Source organism: Armigeres subalbatus, chromosome 1 (assembly GCF_024139115.2).
Source record: "Armigeres subalbatus isolate Guangzhou_Male chromosome 1, GZ_Asu_2, whole genome shotgun sequence".
Lineage (NCBI taxonomy): Eukaryota > Metazoa > Arthropoda > Insecta > Diptera > Culicidae > Armigeres > Armigeres subalbatus.
Genome location: NC_085139.1, coordinates 127,618,344 through 127,633,615, shown reverse-complemented (window position 1 = coordinate 127,633,615; position 15,272 = coordinate 127,618,344). Strand labels below are relative to the sequence as shown.

At 36.7% G+C, this 15,272-nt stretch overlaps 1 protein-coding gene across 1 annotated transcript in view; it reads right to left on the bottom strand.

Annotated features, from left to right (window-relative positions):
• LOC134205104 (protein similar) overlaps positions 1 to 15,272 on the bottom strand; it is a 406,085-nt gene that overhangs the window by 240,643 nt on the left and 150,170 nt on the right. The window contains exon 6 of the mRNA XM_062680031.1: positions 1,130 to 1,271. Coding sequence (XP_062536015.1) covers positions 1,130 to 1,271 — 142 coding nt within the window. The remainder of the gene's footprint in view (positions 1 to 1,129; positions 1,272 to 15,272) is intronic.

Here is a 15,272-nt window from a genome sequence, read left to right as displayed (position 1 = left end):
CTAGAAGGTACTTAAGGTCTAATGAGTTCCACTCCCACAGGCACCCCTTATCAAACCGAAGGATCAAAACACTGACAGCTGTTGTAACGTTTGACCCGTTTCAAGAAGCTCGACATGGGAAGACGACGACGTCACACCCGTTTCGAGAGGAGAATCAAGTTATACACCGCACACAACCAACCGGTCTATGAAATAACCTACATCCGATTCCTCTGACACGCATTCGGTCAAGTATTATGAGGAGAGGAAAACAGCATAAGAGGGTCGAATCACAGCACGATTAGTATCACGCAGGAATCGTAAATTTTTCAGCCTGTGAAAATGCTATCCACTCGATTTAACTTAATCACGAGAATCGTAAAAAGAAAACAAAGTATCATCGTCACGTATGACATGTGACAGCTCAGCGAGTAGCCGATGCATACCAACCGGATTGGCTAAATTATTTATTCGGGATGGGGACGCCCCGTTGTGAGACAGCAGAGACTGCGACCACCAACATCTCACACGTGTCATCCCTCGAAAACGATTCTTACGCACATACTCATCCTTAAAATTACATTAGCTCTAAACACTGTAATACAAGTACTGTTTTAAAGATATTAATACTTTATATGTTGTTCAATCAATCGGACCTACACGTGAATGATTGATCCACTTGTAGGTTTTATTGGGGTGACGCAAACAAAGATAATTTGGCAAACAACATTCAAGTTTTGTGATGAAATTTTTGTAAGAAGGTTGAATTCGGAGGATAATTCTCAAATCCGTTAACGCAAGTAGAACTGGACGCAATCAAATCTACCACAAAAGAACGACCAAAGTATACCGAGCATTATCAAGGAAATGTTGTTTATTCGTAAAATTTGACCAACCAATGGAAAAAAAAACTTTGAGAGAACTCAGATTGAGTTGAACGTAAAATAAAAGGGTAAATATTATTGATAAAGGAATCCTACCAACACTGTGAAGTGTCGTTCCTTCGGGCCACCCTAAGCCTTCGTATGACATCCATTAAGTACACGTGGAGACGGAAAACGGTTATTTGACAGCGAATCGACGCGAATTGTGCGTACATCCGCACGTAACTATTGACAGAACAACATATTGGAAACAAGGCTCCACTTACCTTATGACGTAGTTGACGCAAACGATGCTGTGAGGCTTCTGCTTATCGTAGATAAGCGTAGCCTGCGTCACTACCCAGGCGTAACCGCCGGTACGGGCCAGAAACCGGTACCGGGCCGTTTCGCTTTGGCCTTTGCTGATAACTGTGGGAAAAAAAAAGAAACAAAACAAAAAGGACGTGATTAGAATTTTGTTGAGCAAGGCATGTATAACTGTGACGCAGTGGAACTGCCTAGAATGTGGGATGAATTTCTTCTGAAAGTAAATTAATTAAACGGCTGGAACAATTCGAAAAGTTCTTTTTTTTTCTGCGAACAAGAACAGATATACTGAAAATGACTGATGATAATGACTAACGCAAAGATTTTTTGTAAATTATTTCAAGAATATGTTTCCTTGGCACTGAGACGAAAAAACGATGCGGGTCTAACAATTCGTCTACGTTTTCTTTTGTATAGAAGAAACTGATGGGGTAGAAGCGATGTAAGTAACATTTCGGTCAAATTTGAGTTTGCGAAAAATGATTTTGCTTTAGAGCTTTACGGTATATTGATATAATTTACATTTAATCATAATAAATATAAAAATTCAAAGAAAATCAGTAATTTTTTATGTAACTTTGATTACAATTCGTATGCAATGAATTCTTCTTTTCCCGATAAATTTTGGCAAATTCTCCCGGTTTTTATTTAACTTGAAAAAAAAGCAGAATAAGTGTTTTTTGAACTTTAATTGGGTGTTTTATTTCCTGATTTATATCGAAGCAACTGATGATTTGTAACGAACCTTTGAAACGCATACATCTAATTACCAACAACGTGTTATGCGAAATGTTTTAAAATCAACTGGCACACTGAAATTGTGTGCATCGTCGCCATGTAGTGTTAGAGTCAACCGATATTTTATCAATATGGTAATACCACATACTTACAATATGGTTCGATTATTTTCTGAACTTTCAAATTGCATATCAGTCTAAAGTGGTTCTTCCATCTTAGGGGCCGTACACTAATCACGTAAGCAATATTTCTGGGTTTTTCAACAGAACCTTCCAGTGCATAACCGACAAGGTCCCAGTAGAAGTCATTTCTTGGTGGCCATTGTCTCTGGAACTAGCATATCACCACATAGATATAAAATTGATGAGTTTATCTTTCGAACGGTATGTAAACTTTGTAAGGTACACCGGGGCAAGTTGAAATGCGGGGTAAGTTGAAACGGAAGCTGTAAATTATACCGTAAATGGCCGAATGCTCTGATAATTTTTTTCAACAAACTACTCCCCTAAGCGCACGTTTTGACTGTTATTCCCGAAAAATTGCAGATTACATAGATGGCTTTCTGCCATTGTTCAATTTTCACCCTTTGCGAAATCCAAGCCAACTTTTTGGCGTGCCAATAAAATAGTTCTCAAAATATTGTTTGGAAGAGTTTTTTCATCAAATTTTCACTGTAGGTGATCATTCAATGCTAAATAAGCATAATGATTATGAAAAATCGATGAAAGACCCGTTTTTTCTTTGGATTTTGTTCATTTCAAATCGCTCCGCATTTTCAACCCATCGGGGCAAATAGAAATACATGCTGCGGGGCAAGTTGAAACAACGATTCAAAACGCAATTGAAAGTAATAATTTATTCCAGAACTCAACATAGTCCGGAAAACATAAGTTTAGAAAAAGGCTCAGATTTCTAAGAATATATTTAATGAATGTCCGTCCTTCCTTTTGTTATTCATAAATGCAACTCTCCTTCAATTTCCACTAGAGAAAAGAAACAAAAGGAGCACTGTTTAACTAAATGGTATAGTTTTGATATTTTTAATCTACTTTTCCTCATATTTAATAAGCAATTGCTCTAAAAATTAAAACTTGAAGCATGTGAACATTTGGTAAAGCTCCCTTTCACTTCCCTAGTCCCCTCTTCCACCCACCCCACCCAGTGACATGCTGGTTAGTTAATGTGAACTGTGTGCACACCACTTGTATGAAGACCCATACAAAGTGGTGGATTTATAATTTGTTCCAACTGAAGCGTGGCTTTTCAGTGAATATGCATACAAATAACATTCAATAATTTAAAATTGAGGTCTTTCTAGGCTGCAAGGCAAAAAATGTCCTTAATATTTTCAATAGAAATCGAGATTGTGATCCTCAAACTTGACCATTCTGTATGAAAAACAGCGCTGGCGTTATCCAGCTTTCCACGCTCGGTAATGGCGGCTTGTCGGTGTGTAAAAATCAATCAGTCACTGTACTGTTTGACACTAGCTGGAGGAAAGCTCACTGGCGTTCCTGGGTGAGGGGAAGGGAAAAAAGGCCTTTTCACCAGTGAGTTTTCCTCCAGCTAGTGTCAAAAAGTACAGTGATGGATTGATTTTTACACACCGACAAGCCGCCATTACCGAGCGTGGAAAGCTGGATAATTATTTCATGGGGTGAATCAGGCTATAGACATCCCTATCTAACTCCCTTAGCCTAAAAATATCCACCATGTCCCGGGCACAGTGTGCAGATAGACCGCTGTCAGTTACATGAGATGTCAAAAATCGTCAACAACACCAATGATTGTAGCTTGATAATCAAAAATATCCACAACAATAAAAGAGCAGGATTTATTTTTAAATTCTGCTCAAGCTTTTCACGGTAAAATAGAAGACTAATTGTTGTTCTCCACTGTAAGTAAAATCAAAATTGATCATGTAGATAAGTTTTGAATCAATTAAACTCATTAGTCATATTTAATGAATATTCCCGATTAAAAATGCATTGAAGAAAGCTTAATTTGGATGTTTTATGATGTTAAGCTTTTTTAGATTTGACGTACGTTGCTCGGCGTTGGTGTTGGTGTTGGGTACGCTAAACATGAGCTCTTAGCATAGGCCTGGGGTGAATGGTCACCTGAACAACCTCGTCTTCCTAGAGTTTCACTGACTACATATATTTGGTTTTTAACACGGCAATATTAGCTTATGTCTGTATAAGGCGCAGTGTTTCATCTTGCCCCGATATGCGGGGCAAGGTGAAACGATGCATATAAAAAAATAATTTTTGAATATAAAATATTTTAAAGAAAAATTAGTTATGTTGCTTATTTTTAATGTATAATCTTTGGTCCGAACTAGTAAACACCGAAAACGGATTCAAAACTTATCAAAGGGTGATTTTTTTACAGCACTTCAAAGTTCAACTTTGAAAAAACCGTTTCAACTTGCCCCGGTGTACCTTAATTCGGTTACAATTTGACTATTCTATAAGCATTTACATTTCTGGGTCAATATGAACCTAACATCTTATTCGTGGGGTCGTTCCTGTTGCACCTTCAAAAACATTTTTATGTCAAGAAATTTCAGAACGATCAGCAGATCAGTTAAAGAGTTTTGTTTTGTTTTTCAGTTGAAGTTTCGTTTTGGTTCATATTGACCCCAACATCTTACTAAGGTTAAGAAAGGCGCAGAGAAATCTACGATCTCTCATAGATGCCACGGGAGGATTTGGAATTGTTAGTGTGGAAGGTTATAGCAGTAGAAATCGTTTTTGGTGGAACGTGAAACACAGATAGAACTTAATTAGAAGCTTGGATTTGAACCCACGACCTCCTGCTTATAAGGCATCAAATAATATCAAAAAAATGTGGATTCGCTTAAACTCTTCGAACCAATCACTAGAATACATTTTGTTTGACACAATTCCGTTCAAAATGATGAAAAATCAACAGTTTTCGTTAAAAAATTGTGCCATTTGAGCCTATTATTGTGGTAGTGCTAGGTCTCATTATTGTGGTATCACCCTCCATAAGAAATACAGGCAATACCGCAGCAGTAGTACTGACCTTAAACAAATATCGCAACGATAGGCAACCACGTTCTATTATTGCGGTAGTTTAGCACAATTTACGTAATATTAACACTAGGTTAACGAGAATCCTATTCGACTACTGCAATGTGAGAAAATATAAGCAGTTCATTTTTAAGGAATTTCCGATTTTTGTTTTGACGCGGTGCTTATCGCCTTAATAGGTAGTTTTACCCTAATTAAATAAATAATGAATTTTGAATATAGTTGACGAAAAAAAATTGCACATGTCCTGAATTCTCGGTTTTTCCCGCTTTTTTTCCTGGTATCTTCAATTTCCCGTCTTTTTCTCGCTTTTCTCGTTTTTCCCGGATCGGTGGCCACCCTGGAAAAAAAATCCAAAAACTTCGTACCCATTTTTCCTAAAACTTTTGTCACTTACACGGATATCAACTAAAATTCGAGAGCGTAAATGGAGGTGGGTTGACCACAGGCTACGAAAGTGTGTGTCTATATGCAGCCGGGGAATTTAATCGTTAAACCTTTTCCAAATGGTGGTCTAGGGTTAACCTTAAATCAAGTGAAGAATACGTTGAGAGGATAAACATTTTAGGGTCTGCCAATATTTTGACATCCAACTTCTCCTACACCTTTTCAGAGATGAGCCATCTAAGGTTGCAAATCTTTTTGCCTTTCTCGTACAACAAAGTTGTACCAGAAAGGCTTTCATTTCACTCCCAAAACGTACTTTTTATAGAGCGCTTGTAGACCCATAGTATTCTATACCATTCGATTCAGCTCGACAAACTGAGCAAATGTCTGTCTGTCCGTGTGTGTGTGTGTGTGCGTATGTGTGTGCACATTGAAACATTAGCCAATTTTTCTAGTACTAAACCTGAACCGATTTTGCTACAACAAGTTGCATTCGATGGGGAATGTTTTCTTCTTGTTCACTATTGAGTTTCATAATGATGGCACTTCTCAAAAAATAGTAAATATTCAAAGAGTTATGAGACATCATTATTTCGTAACAAATAAGCTATCGATTTTCTAGGTTATGTTCTCCCAAGACACAATTTATTCGAAACCGGCACACTGACAGCATAGAATACACAGCTTACACGGAAGAAAAAACTTCACAAAGAAACATAGAAACCCATTAATGAGTTAAAAAGTACCTATTTTAAGATTTCATGTATACACTGAAAATTCTCGTTTATTTTTCAAAATGACCTAAGAAATATATTTTCATGAATGAATTTTAATATTGCGATCAACAGACCAATATGATAGCTTTTGATTGCAGTACACAAATTAATTCATGAATAATGTGAATGTTCTTTTTAAAAGTTAAGCGTCATTTCTGCCATTTCTTTCCCTATGGGCCGATGTGAGCAGTGAGAAGTGAAAAGTGAGACGTGAGAAGTGCGAAGTGAGGAGTGAAAAGTAAGAAGTAAGAAATGAAAAATGAGAAATGAAAAATCACCAGATGATCCGAAAAAAACAAAAATGTTTTTCCAAATTTAATCTGGACTATCCTTTGAAAAGAGCTGAAATTCTTTTGCTAATATTTTCAAATGGATATAATAGAAAAACGACGCATCTCACAAAAAAGTGTTGTATGGGTGACCCTCGCAAAATCAGTCAAACTTTCTAGTGAAAATATCGGAAACAGTCCAAATTGAGCCCTACACTGAAAAAAATCAGTTTAAAATTTTTAAAGTCGATTTGCGAAAAAACGCCCTTTTTTATTTAAATGAAATTTTGTCTCAAGATAGGTGATTATGTTCCCTGCCAACCGTCCATACATCGCAAGCAGGGCACTCTTAAGAAAAAAAAGTTTTTCTAACAAAAACTTTTTCTTGTCGGAATTATTTTCAGTGTATTTTCATCTGAAATTAAACCAATGAAAGCCATCGTTATAGAACCCCAAGCAAATCTATTTTTATGATACATTGTCTAATTAAGTCACTAAATATAGTTTGTTTTTAAATTAAGAGTAATATTAAGAAGGGGTTTATATCTTCAAAAAAATATTATATTCCAATATTAGCTTCTTTAGTTGCGACCAGTTACGACCAAAACATTGTACTCTGCCTGACTGTACAGGAATACTTAATATGAGTATATTATGTATACATATGTTAAATCCACCCCTTAAAGACACTGAAAAAAATAATTCCGTCAAGAAAAAGTTTTTGTTAGAAATTTTTTCCCCTTCAAAGTGCCCAGCTTGCGATGTATGGACGGTTGGTAGGGAACATAATCACCTATCTTGAGACAAAATTTCGTCCAAATCGAAAAAGGCGTTTTTTTGCAAATCGACTTTTTTTAGAGTTTTATTAGAAAGTTTGACTGATTTTGCGATAGCCACCCATACAACACTTTTTTGTAGGAAGGGTCGTTTTTCGATTATATCCATTTGAAAAAATCAGTAAAAACAAGTTTGACCCTTTTCAAAAGATAGTCTGAATCAAATTTGAAAAAACTAAGTATGCACTTTTCTTTTAACTGCACTTCTTAAATATTAACCAATAAATTTACAAAAAGTCAACTTAAACAATCAGAACACTTGCAAGTTCCCAAAAAGTTCTATTTTGGCTTTACGCATTTTATTACATTTCCCGCATAACTTTTCAAAAGTACCTAAGTAATTTTTTTTCATGAATTCTCGCTTAACTTTTCAAAAGGACGTAAGTAACATTTTTTTTTCATGAATTAATTTGAATACTGCAATCAATAGCTTTCATGTTGTTCTGTTGATTGCAGTACTCAAATTAATTCATGAAAAAAATGTTACTTAGGTCCTTTTGATAAATTATGCGAGATTTATAGTACAGCAGAAAGTCCATTGCTGATAAACGTTCATTTCGAACAATACACCGCAGATTGCTGGTTAATTTTTTTTGACATATACTCTGTCTTGCTCAAACCAACAGCGAATAATCTAGCGACTACTTTAACGAACTATTTAAGGAACAGCTACTTTAACCGACCGTGTCCATTTAGCAAGTACGGTGTTGAACATAATCTGGAGATTAAAATAGCACTTTAATAAAGTTTAAAAAAAACTTAGCAAGTAACCGCACAATATTGAGTAAAACAAATTAAGGGTGTAGCATTTCTGCATGCGGTGAATGAATTTCGCACCGTGTATATAACTGACAGCATGAATGTTTGTGTTGCTTCTTTCGTGCTTTATTGATGATGCTAACCTCTCAAGCAAAGTTTTCCAAAGCTTCAAATGTGGAACACGAAAACTAATGGACGAACACACACGCGCTAGAGACCCGAAGCCGATGACTTCATCCCCTTCATCCGCTCGCATCAACACAGCTGTAAAAGTTTCATCGTTGGAAATAAAAATCGCATACCTACGTACATGCTTTCTCGTGCGCTCGTTACGTTTGCTGCCATTTTGTTTCATGCTTTGGAAGGAAAGAAGAGGCGTGTCATTAAGGCTAACTGCTTTTTGGTTTGGGTGGTTTGGTTGGTTTGGGTGGAATGATGGTGTAGTTTGGGCATATGGGTGATTTGAACATAACGTTCGTTTTCATACACCTCCTTATTTCCATATTATGCAGCTTTTTTTCATTTATATTTATGTGAATTGGTTTCATTTTCACAAATGTACTTGTACAATTATTACACAAAGGGATGCAAAATCAATGTATGACATACAACTAGTTTTATTGAACTTTAATATTACATTGGTGGAAAAACACTACGTGAGAATCAAGAAAGTTGGAAACATTTCGAATTTTAATCCATATGTATTTTTCAAAACGCGCCGTTGCGCTAATCATTGTATTTACTATCGCTAATCATTGTACTATCGCACGATCGCATATTTGTAACATATGCATTTTTTCCTTTCTCGTACAACAAAGTTGTACCGAAAGGCTATATGATTGCTAAAAAAACTTGATAGAAGGCCCGGAGACCCATAGTGTTATATACCGATCGACTCAGCTCGACACACTGAGGTGATTTCTGTTTGTGTGTGTATATGTGTGTTAGGGTGGCTCAAAAAACACTTTTTCAAATTTTTTGATGGGCCGCCCTCTTATTCGGTTCTATTTGATGCCCTGATGCTCTGGACAAAATTTCAGCCAAATCGGTCAACGTTTGGGCAGTGCTAAACTCGTTGAAAGTTTATATGGAAAAATGTATGCAGAAACATCCAAAAACAGTGATTTGCAGTTGGACGGCACAATTTACAATCAAGAACCATGATACTCATTCAGTTCTTGTAAAATAAAATACAGAATGTTATGCTGAAAACCGCGAGAAGATTAGAGTTTATTGCGCAAAGATATTAGCATTTTACTGGAGTGTTGTAGGGGTGAATTTATTTCTTTTCAAAGGTAAAAGAAACGAAATTTGCTCAAACCCCACTGCAGAGAAATGCTAATAACTTGGCCGGGCAAACTCGAATCTTCTCGCGGTTTTCTGCATAACATTCTGTATTAAATTCTTCAAGATCTCAATGAGTATCATAGTTATTCATCGTAAGTTGTGCCGTCCAACTGCAAATCACTGTTTTTGGATGTTTCTGCATACATTTTTCCATATAAACTTTCAACGAGTTTAGCACTGGCCAAACGTTGACCGATTTGGCTGAAATTTTGTCCAGAGCATCAGGGCATCAAATAGAACCGAATAAGACGGCGGCCCATCAAATAAATTGAACAAAGTTTTTCTCATACTAATTTGAGCCACCCTAATGTGTGTGTATGTGTACAAATTTTGTAGGCACACTTTTTAGAACTTAGAATTATCCGATTTACTCGCAACAAGTTGCATTCGACGGGGAATTGATTGCTATTGGAAATGGGCCCGATCATTGCTTTTCGGAATTATTGAAAAATCATTGATTTTCCCCAAAGGTCCCCCTTGAAAATTCAAAGAACAATTTTTTTTGAATGGTGGCAAGGCAAAAATATTAAAAATGATCGAAAAAATGTGATCTATTCCCCCAAAGAGCTTTTTTGACCTTTCTAATGTGATTTTTTCAATATATTTTATAATGCACGAGAAAGGCATCATCACTGCTAGGTGGATTAATCTGGGTTTTTTATCTTCATTATAGAGATTTGCAGTCCTAGGCTGGCTTATCCCTTAAACAGCTACAAACCATTTAAATAAAAATAAGAGTGAGTGCTAGTAATGGACCCTGTGCGTATAATGGACCCCCCTGAACAAACAATATTAACTAATTTAAAAATGTAAATATGCTAAAGGGTCCATTACTAGCTCACAAGGGGAGGTCCATTATAGGGAAACGGAACATGTGGGACTGGAACATGTAAATCAAATGGGGGACCATATTACATATATAAACAAACTCGACGATGCGTATTATGGACCCGGGGGTGGCCATAATAGGCATGTAAAACATAATTTTTTGGCAAGTTTTATGTACGAAACACGATGCTGGTACCTGTTGCTTCTCATCTGCTGCAGCAGAACTACAATTTGTCAAGAAGCTTGCTCTAGCGGAGCGACTGAAGTAAATTTTGGTCGTTAAGGGGTCCATTAATAGCACTCACTCCCTATAACATTCATGTTCTTCATTGCTTGTTACCTATCTCTAATTTTTTTCTCAATCTATTTTCAGGTGCAGATGATGAATTTCAATTTGTAACACAGCTGTGCAAAAAAATCATGGTTCCTCCCCGATGTCGATGCGTTTTATCATAGCTTGTCTGTAAGGTACCTCTCAGATTCTGTTTTGTTTTTCGGACTTGTATCAGCTGTATCAGGTTGCGATAAACTTTAAGAGGTTTCTCGTTTATCGTCGTTCGTTATCAAATGAAATGTTCCTCCAGTTAACCCGAACGATTAGAATCACCGTCCTAGTTCGATCGCGTCCGATTCCACGCGCGTACACTCAGCTTGTTCGTAGTCTTCCACAAAATCGTCGATCTCTTTTTGCTTCTTTGTTAAATATTGTTTCCGTTATTTTTCCCCTCTCTTAGATGACCCGGCCAAGGCAAAATGGTCGGGCTCCACACAAAGGGACGGCCAAAACTACCAAAACATGTTTTCGCCGATTGTATACATGGTTTTCAGGCGAAACTAATTAGACTGATACGTGCAACGCTGGATGGCTCGAAATCAAGTATTCGGATTGCAGATGAAGTGTCAACCTTGTTTGTGACCTTAGACGGATTGAAGCAGGGTGATGTACTTTCGAATTTATTGTTCAACATTGCTATTAGGAGATCTGGCATGCAGAGGAACGGCACTATCATCACAGCACAGAACGGCACTATCAGCACATGCTCCTGGGCTTCACCGACGACATCAACCTTATTGGAATCCCAAGTAACGTTTTTAGTTTTATAACGGTCATGAAAACCTTTATTTTCTCTTCATGACTTCTATAAAACCACAATGTTACTAGGGATCGATCGCAGAGCAGTAGTGGAGGCTTTTGTCCCATTGAAGAGGAAGACGGCGAGGATAGGCTTAACCATTAACTCTACCAAGACAAAGTGCATGGTGACAGGTAGAGATATAAGAAAACCTAGTGGTGTTGGTGCTGAGGTAGTGCTTGATAAGGATGTGTTTGAAGTTGTTGAAGAATTTGTTTACCTTGGAACCCTTGTGACATGTGACAATGAGGTTTCCCGTGACGTTTCGTCATAGTGGCACAAGTGAAAATTTGAAAAAAGTTTAATTCCAAAAATGCGTATACAAAATTTTTGCAAAGTTGCTCCATTTTGCATGATTTGTCGAGAAATCATAAAACTTTTTTTACACGGATTTTCAAATTTTGAACTGAAAACTTTTTTTTACACGGAACGCATCCCCCGTGTAAAAAAAATGGGTTTACTTAAAACCTTCCCATAGGACATATTACATTCATAAAAAATGCTTTTGTTGTTTTTAGCCACTTGGCTGAAAATTTCTGAAAATTTGACGATTTTGACAATAAAAAAAGCCTTTTGTCGCCACTACTTTACATGTACCAATTGTACCACGTTTTAGAATACCATCAGACCTTTCATGAAGCGTCGAGAAAGTTTGCACATATTTGCACATTTCCAAGTCAGAGCAATTTGAAAAATGTCTAATTCTTATAAGAAAAGTCAAAAAGAGCACTGATAGGAGATATGAGGCTGATTTTTCAAGAGAAACACTGAAAGAAGATCCTCCGCTGAATACATCTTCTTTTGTGAGCGAATCGTGCTCGTAAGCGCACTGGATTCGCTATCCTCCGCAGTTGCAGCAACTATTGGACACCGTACCATAAGCCATACTACCAGGCAAGTAATAGTTGTCGCAACTACAAAACGTCGCAGCAACTATAAGTTCCTCTACAATAACTTTAAATTATAAATAGTAGAATTTGTAGATAAGCGAAAGCAAGGTTGGGTTCGTTCGTAATATTTTTATTAAAATCGTGACGTCATGCTCGTTTGGAGACACGTTTGACAGTTCTTATTAAAACAGAGGATTTATCTTCGCTCATCTATAGATTCCACTATCCATACTTTCTACTTTCTTTCCACATTTTGAATCGATAGTGAGCGTAATTAGCGGTGTGTGCCGATTCAGTAATATCCGAGGTGACATTTTTGATTGCATTTGAATCCCGACAAAAAATCATTATTTTTCCTTGATTTTTCCGAACTCTATTTTTGTGGTTTGTGCTAACCTAATTTTCCGGAAAATATCCCGAGCTTTTTAGGAAATTTCGCCTTAATTACACAGGAGAATTCTTCTGCGTTTTGCGGAATGATTTATTTTAATTTCCCAAAGCATTTTTAAAATTAACTTACTGAATTTGCATGCAAAATTCTTCTTAACTTCCAATGAGTTGAATTATTACGAGTAATTCCTTTAAATTTCACCGAAATTACCTTTGTGTTTCGCCGGAAAGTTTTCCTGAATTGTAACAAAAATTTCCTCCAAGTTAAAATTGTTCAATTTCTATCAATATATGTTAAAAATTCCCACAAAACAAATTCGGATATTCAGAAAACGCTTCCGAATCCCCTGGGAAAATTCTTGGATTTTTTTTTATTTTTACAACAAAATAACCGTAGAAGTTGATCATACGACCAGAAACAACAAATGAAAGTCTGCAGAGCAGTTCGGAACAGGTTTGGGTGTTCCTTGCGTGATTTAGCTAAAAGGTTCACTGCGCCGTACAGCACAACTCAAATAATCTGTCGGCGCGAAGGTTTAAAGTCGTATGATGTCAGTAAGCATCCCAACAGGACCCTGAAACAGAACCTGGTTTCCAAACATCGCGCAAGAATGCTGGTCGAGCAAGTTCTGACGAAATACAATTGATGTATTTTGATTGGCGATGATATTATTATTAAAATGGACTTTCAATTCCCGGGACACAAGTTTTACTTTGCCAAACGGAAGGGTAATGCCCCAGGAAAATTGAAAAAATGTCTATGCATGCAAGATTGCCCACAAATTGATGGTATGTCAAAGCATCTGCAGTTGTGGAAAGAAAACTAAAGTTTTCATCACTGGAGCGACCATAAATTGGAAAATATACAAGGAAGAGTGTCTTCAGAAGCGATTTTCAACACCTATTCAATCACACGACTGTCCGGTGTTGCTTTGGCCTGACTTAACAAGCTGCCATTTTAGGCGGGATGTAATGAAATGGTATGAACCGAATGATAATTACGTTATTGAAAAACTATCAGCCCACCAAAATGCCCAAATTTTAGTCCCAACGAAAAATATTAGGCAATTATCAGAGGGAAACTTAAGAAATGGTACAAAACAATCAGAAAACCATCTTATATGTACATCAATAGATGGCTGCGGTATATAATTCGGGCCTGGTGGCCTCACAACTAGATCTGAAACAACGAGATCCATCGCCGTTGAAAACAGAGGCCAATTACAACATAAATTCGGGATCGGAAGTGGGGCTGGGTCGGCCACACTTTACGTAGGGGCTGAAAAGAAATCTGTAAGCAAATTATATCACTATCGTGAGAAAAGTTTGAAGATTTATCTGTAGAAATTCATTTTTTTATGTCTTTATTATCGAGACTTTCTGCCCAAGTCTGGCTCGATTATTTTTTTCTGTGTGAAATTCGAAAAAAATAACGTGGAAATGATTAAGAATAACGATAAAAAATCTTGTGGAATATCGAATAGTTTCACGTGGATATTCCGAAAAATCTCCGCTGGATTTTTAAAAGAATTGTTGTTGAAATTTCGTAAGAATTTTCGTGAAAGATTTTAATCTTGAATATCCAAAGAGCTTACCGAAATTTCACAGAATATTCAGCGAAACTTACAATGAGATGATCACTAAAATATCACATATATCAATGAAATATCATTTAAGTGATGAACTTTGTACCCACTTAAAAATCACTATAATCAAGATTAAAAAAAATGTAATATCACATATCACGATACTCAGTGTTATCGTCTCTGTCTGTCACCAATAGTTAATGAGTTCGTGGGAAGTTATCAAACTTCACTATTGGTAACAGACGATACTCAGTAATACTCAGCTTAGATAACACAATAACATTAATCAACTCAACTGAATTCAATAGATTTATCAAAAGTCATGATCTGAACTTTCTTTCGATTCAAATGTGAAAAATTGTCCAGAATACTGTTTTGACTATTTTAATCTTGGTTTTCAGTCTGATTCACGTTCACTTAAACTAAACGCAAGGAAAACAAAATGATTATTTAATAATAACATTTGAATAAATGCTTAAATCATTGCACAACTGTTTTAGAGCTCATTCAACCGTATTCACAAACGATTTTATTAAGATTATTGAATTGCTCAAGCTTATCAGGTTTGCACGAGACACAAACTCGTCCTTTGCTTTCCTTTGATCCTATCAGCATCATTTGAATAGAAATTCAAATGCTACCCTCAGCACTGCGTTGCTCAATCCTATTACAGCTTCATTCGAATCTAATTTTAGAAAACTTACGTGGAGCTTATTTATTCATCATGTAATATGCACAATTTTTACAAGATTTCAACAACATTATTTCGGCACATAGAAAATCCTGATACCTGGAATCAACCATTTTCATTTTAGATCACTCCACCAATTTGCACCAGAATATCTAGTAATAACCGCAGTACATGCGCTTGACATGATCCCTCTGAAATCGAGAAACCTCCTTGAAAAAGGCTGTTTACCGGTACCGGGAGAGGGCACTCCCTCTGTCATCGTTCTCATCGAAAATTCAATTAAATTTATGGCTGGATGATAAATTATACGCCCGCTAGTTTTCTCGTTCGTTTGCTGGCTCCTTGATTATCTCTGGCGCGCTCCGCTGGAAACGGAAAAGGACGTGTCTTCGTCAGTCAGGGGCCAGGCCGGGT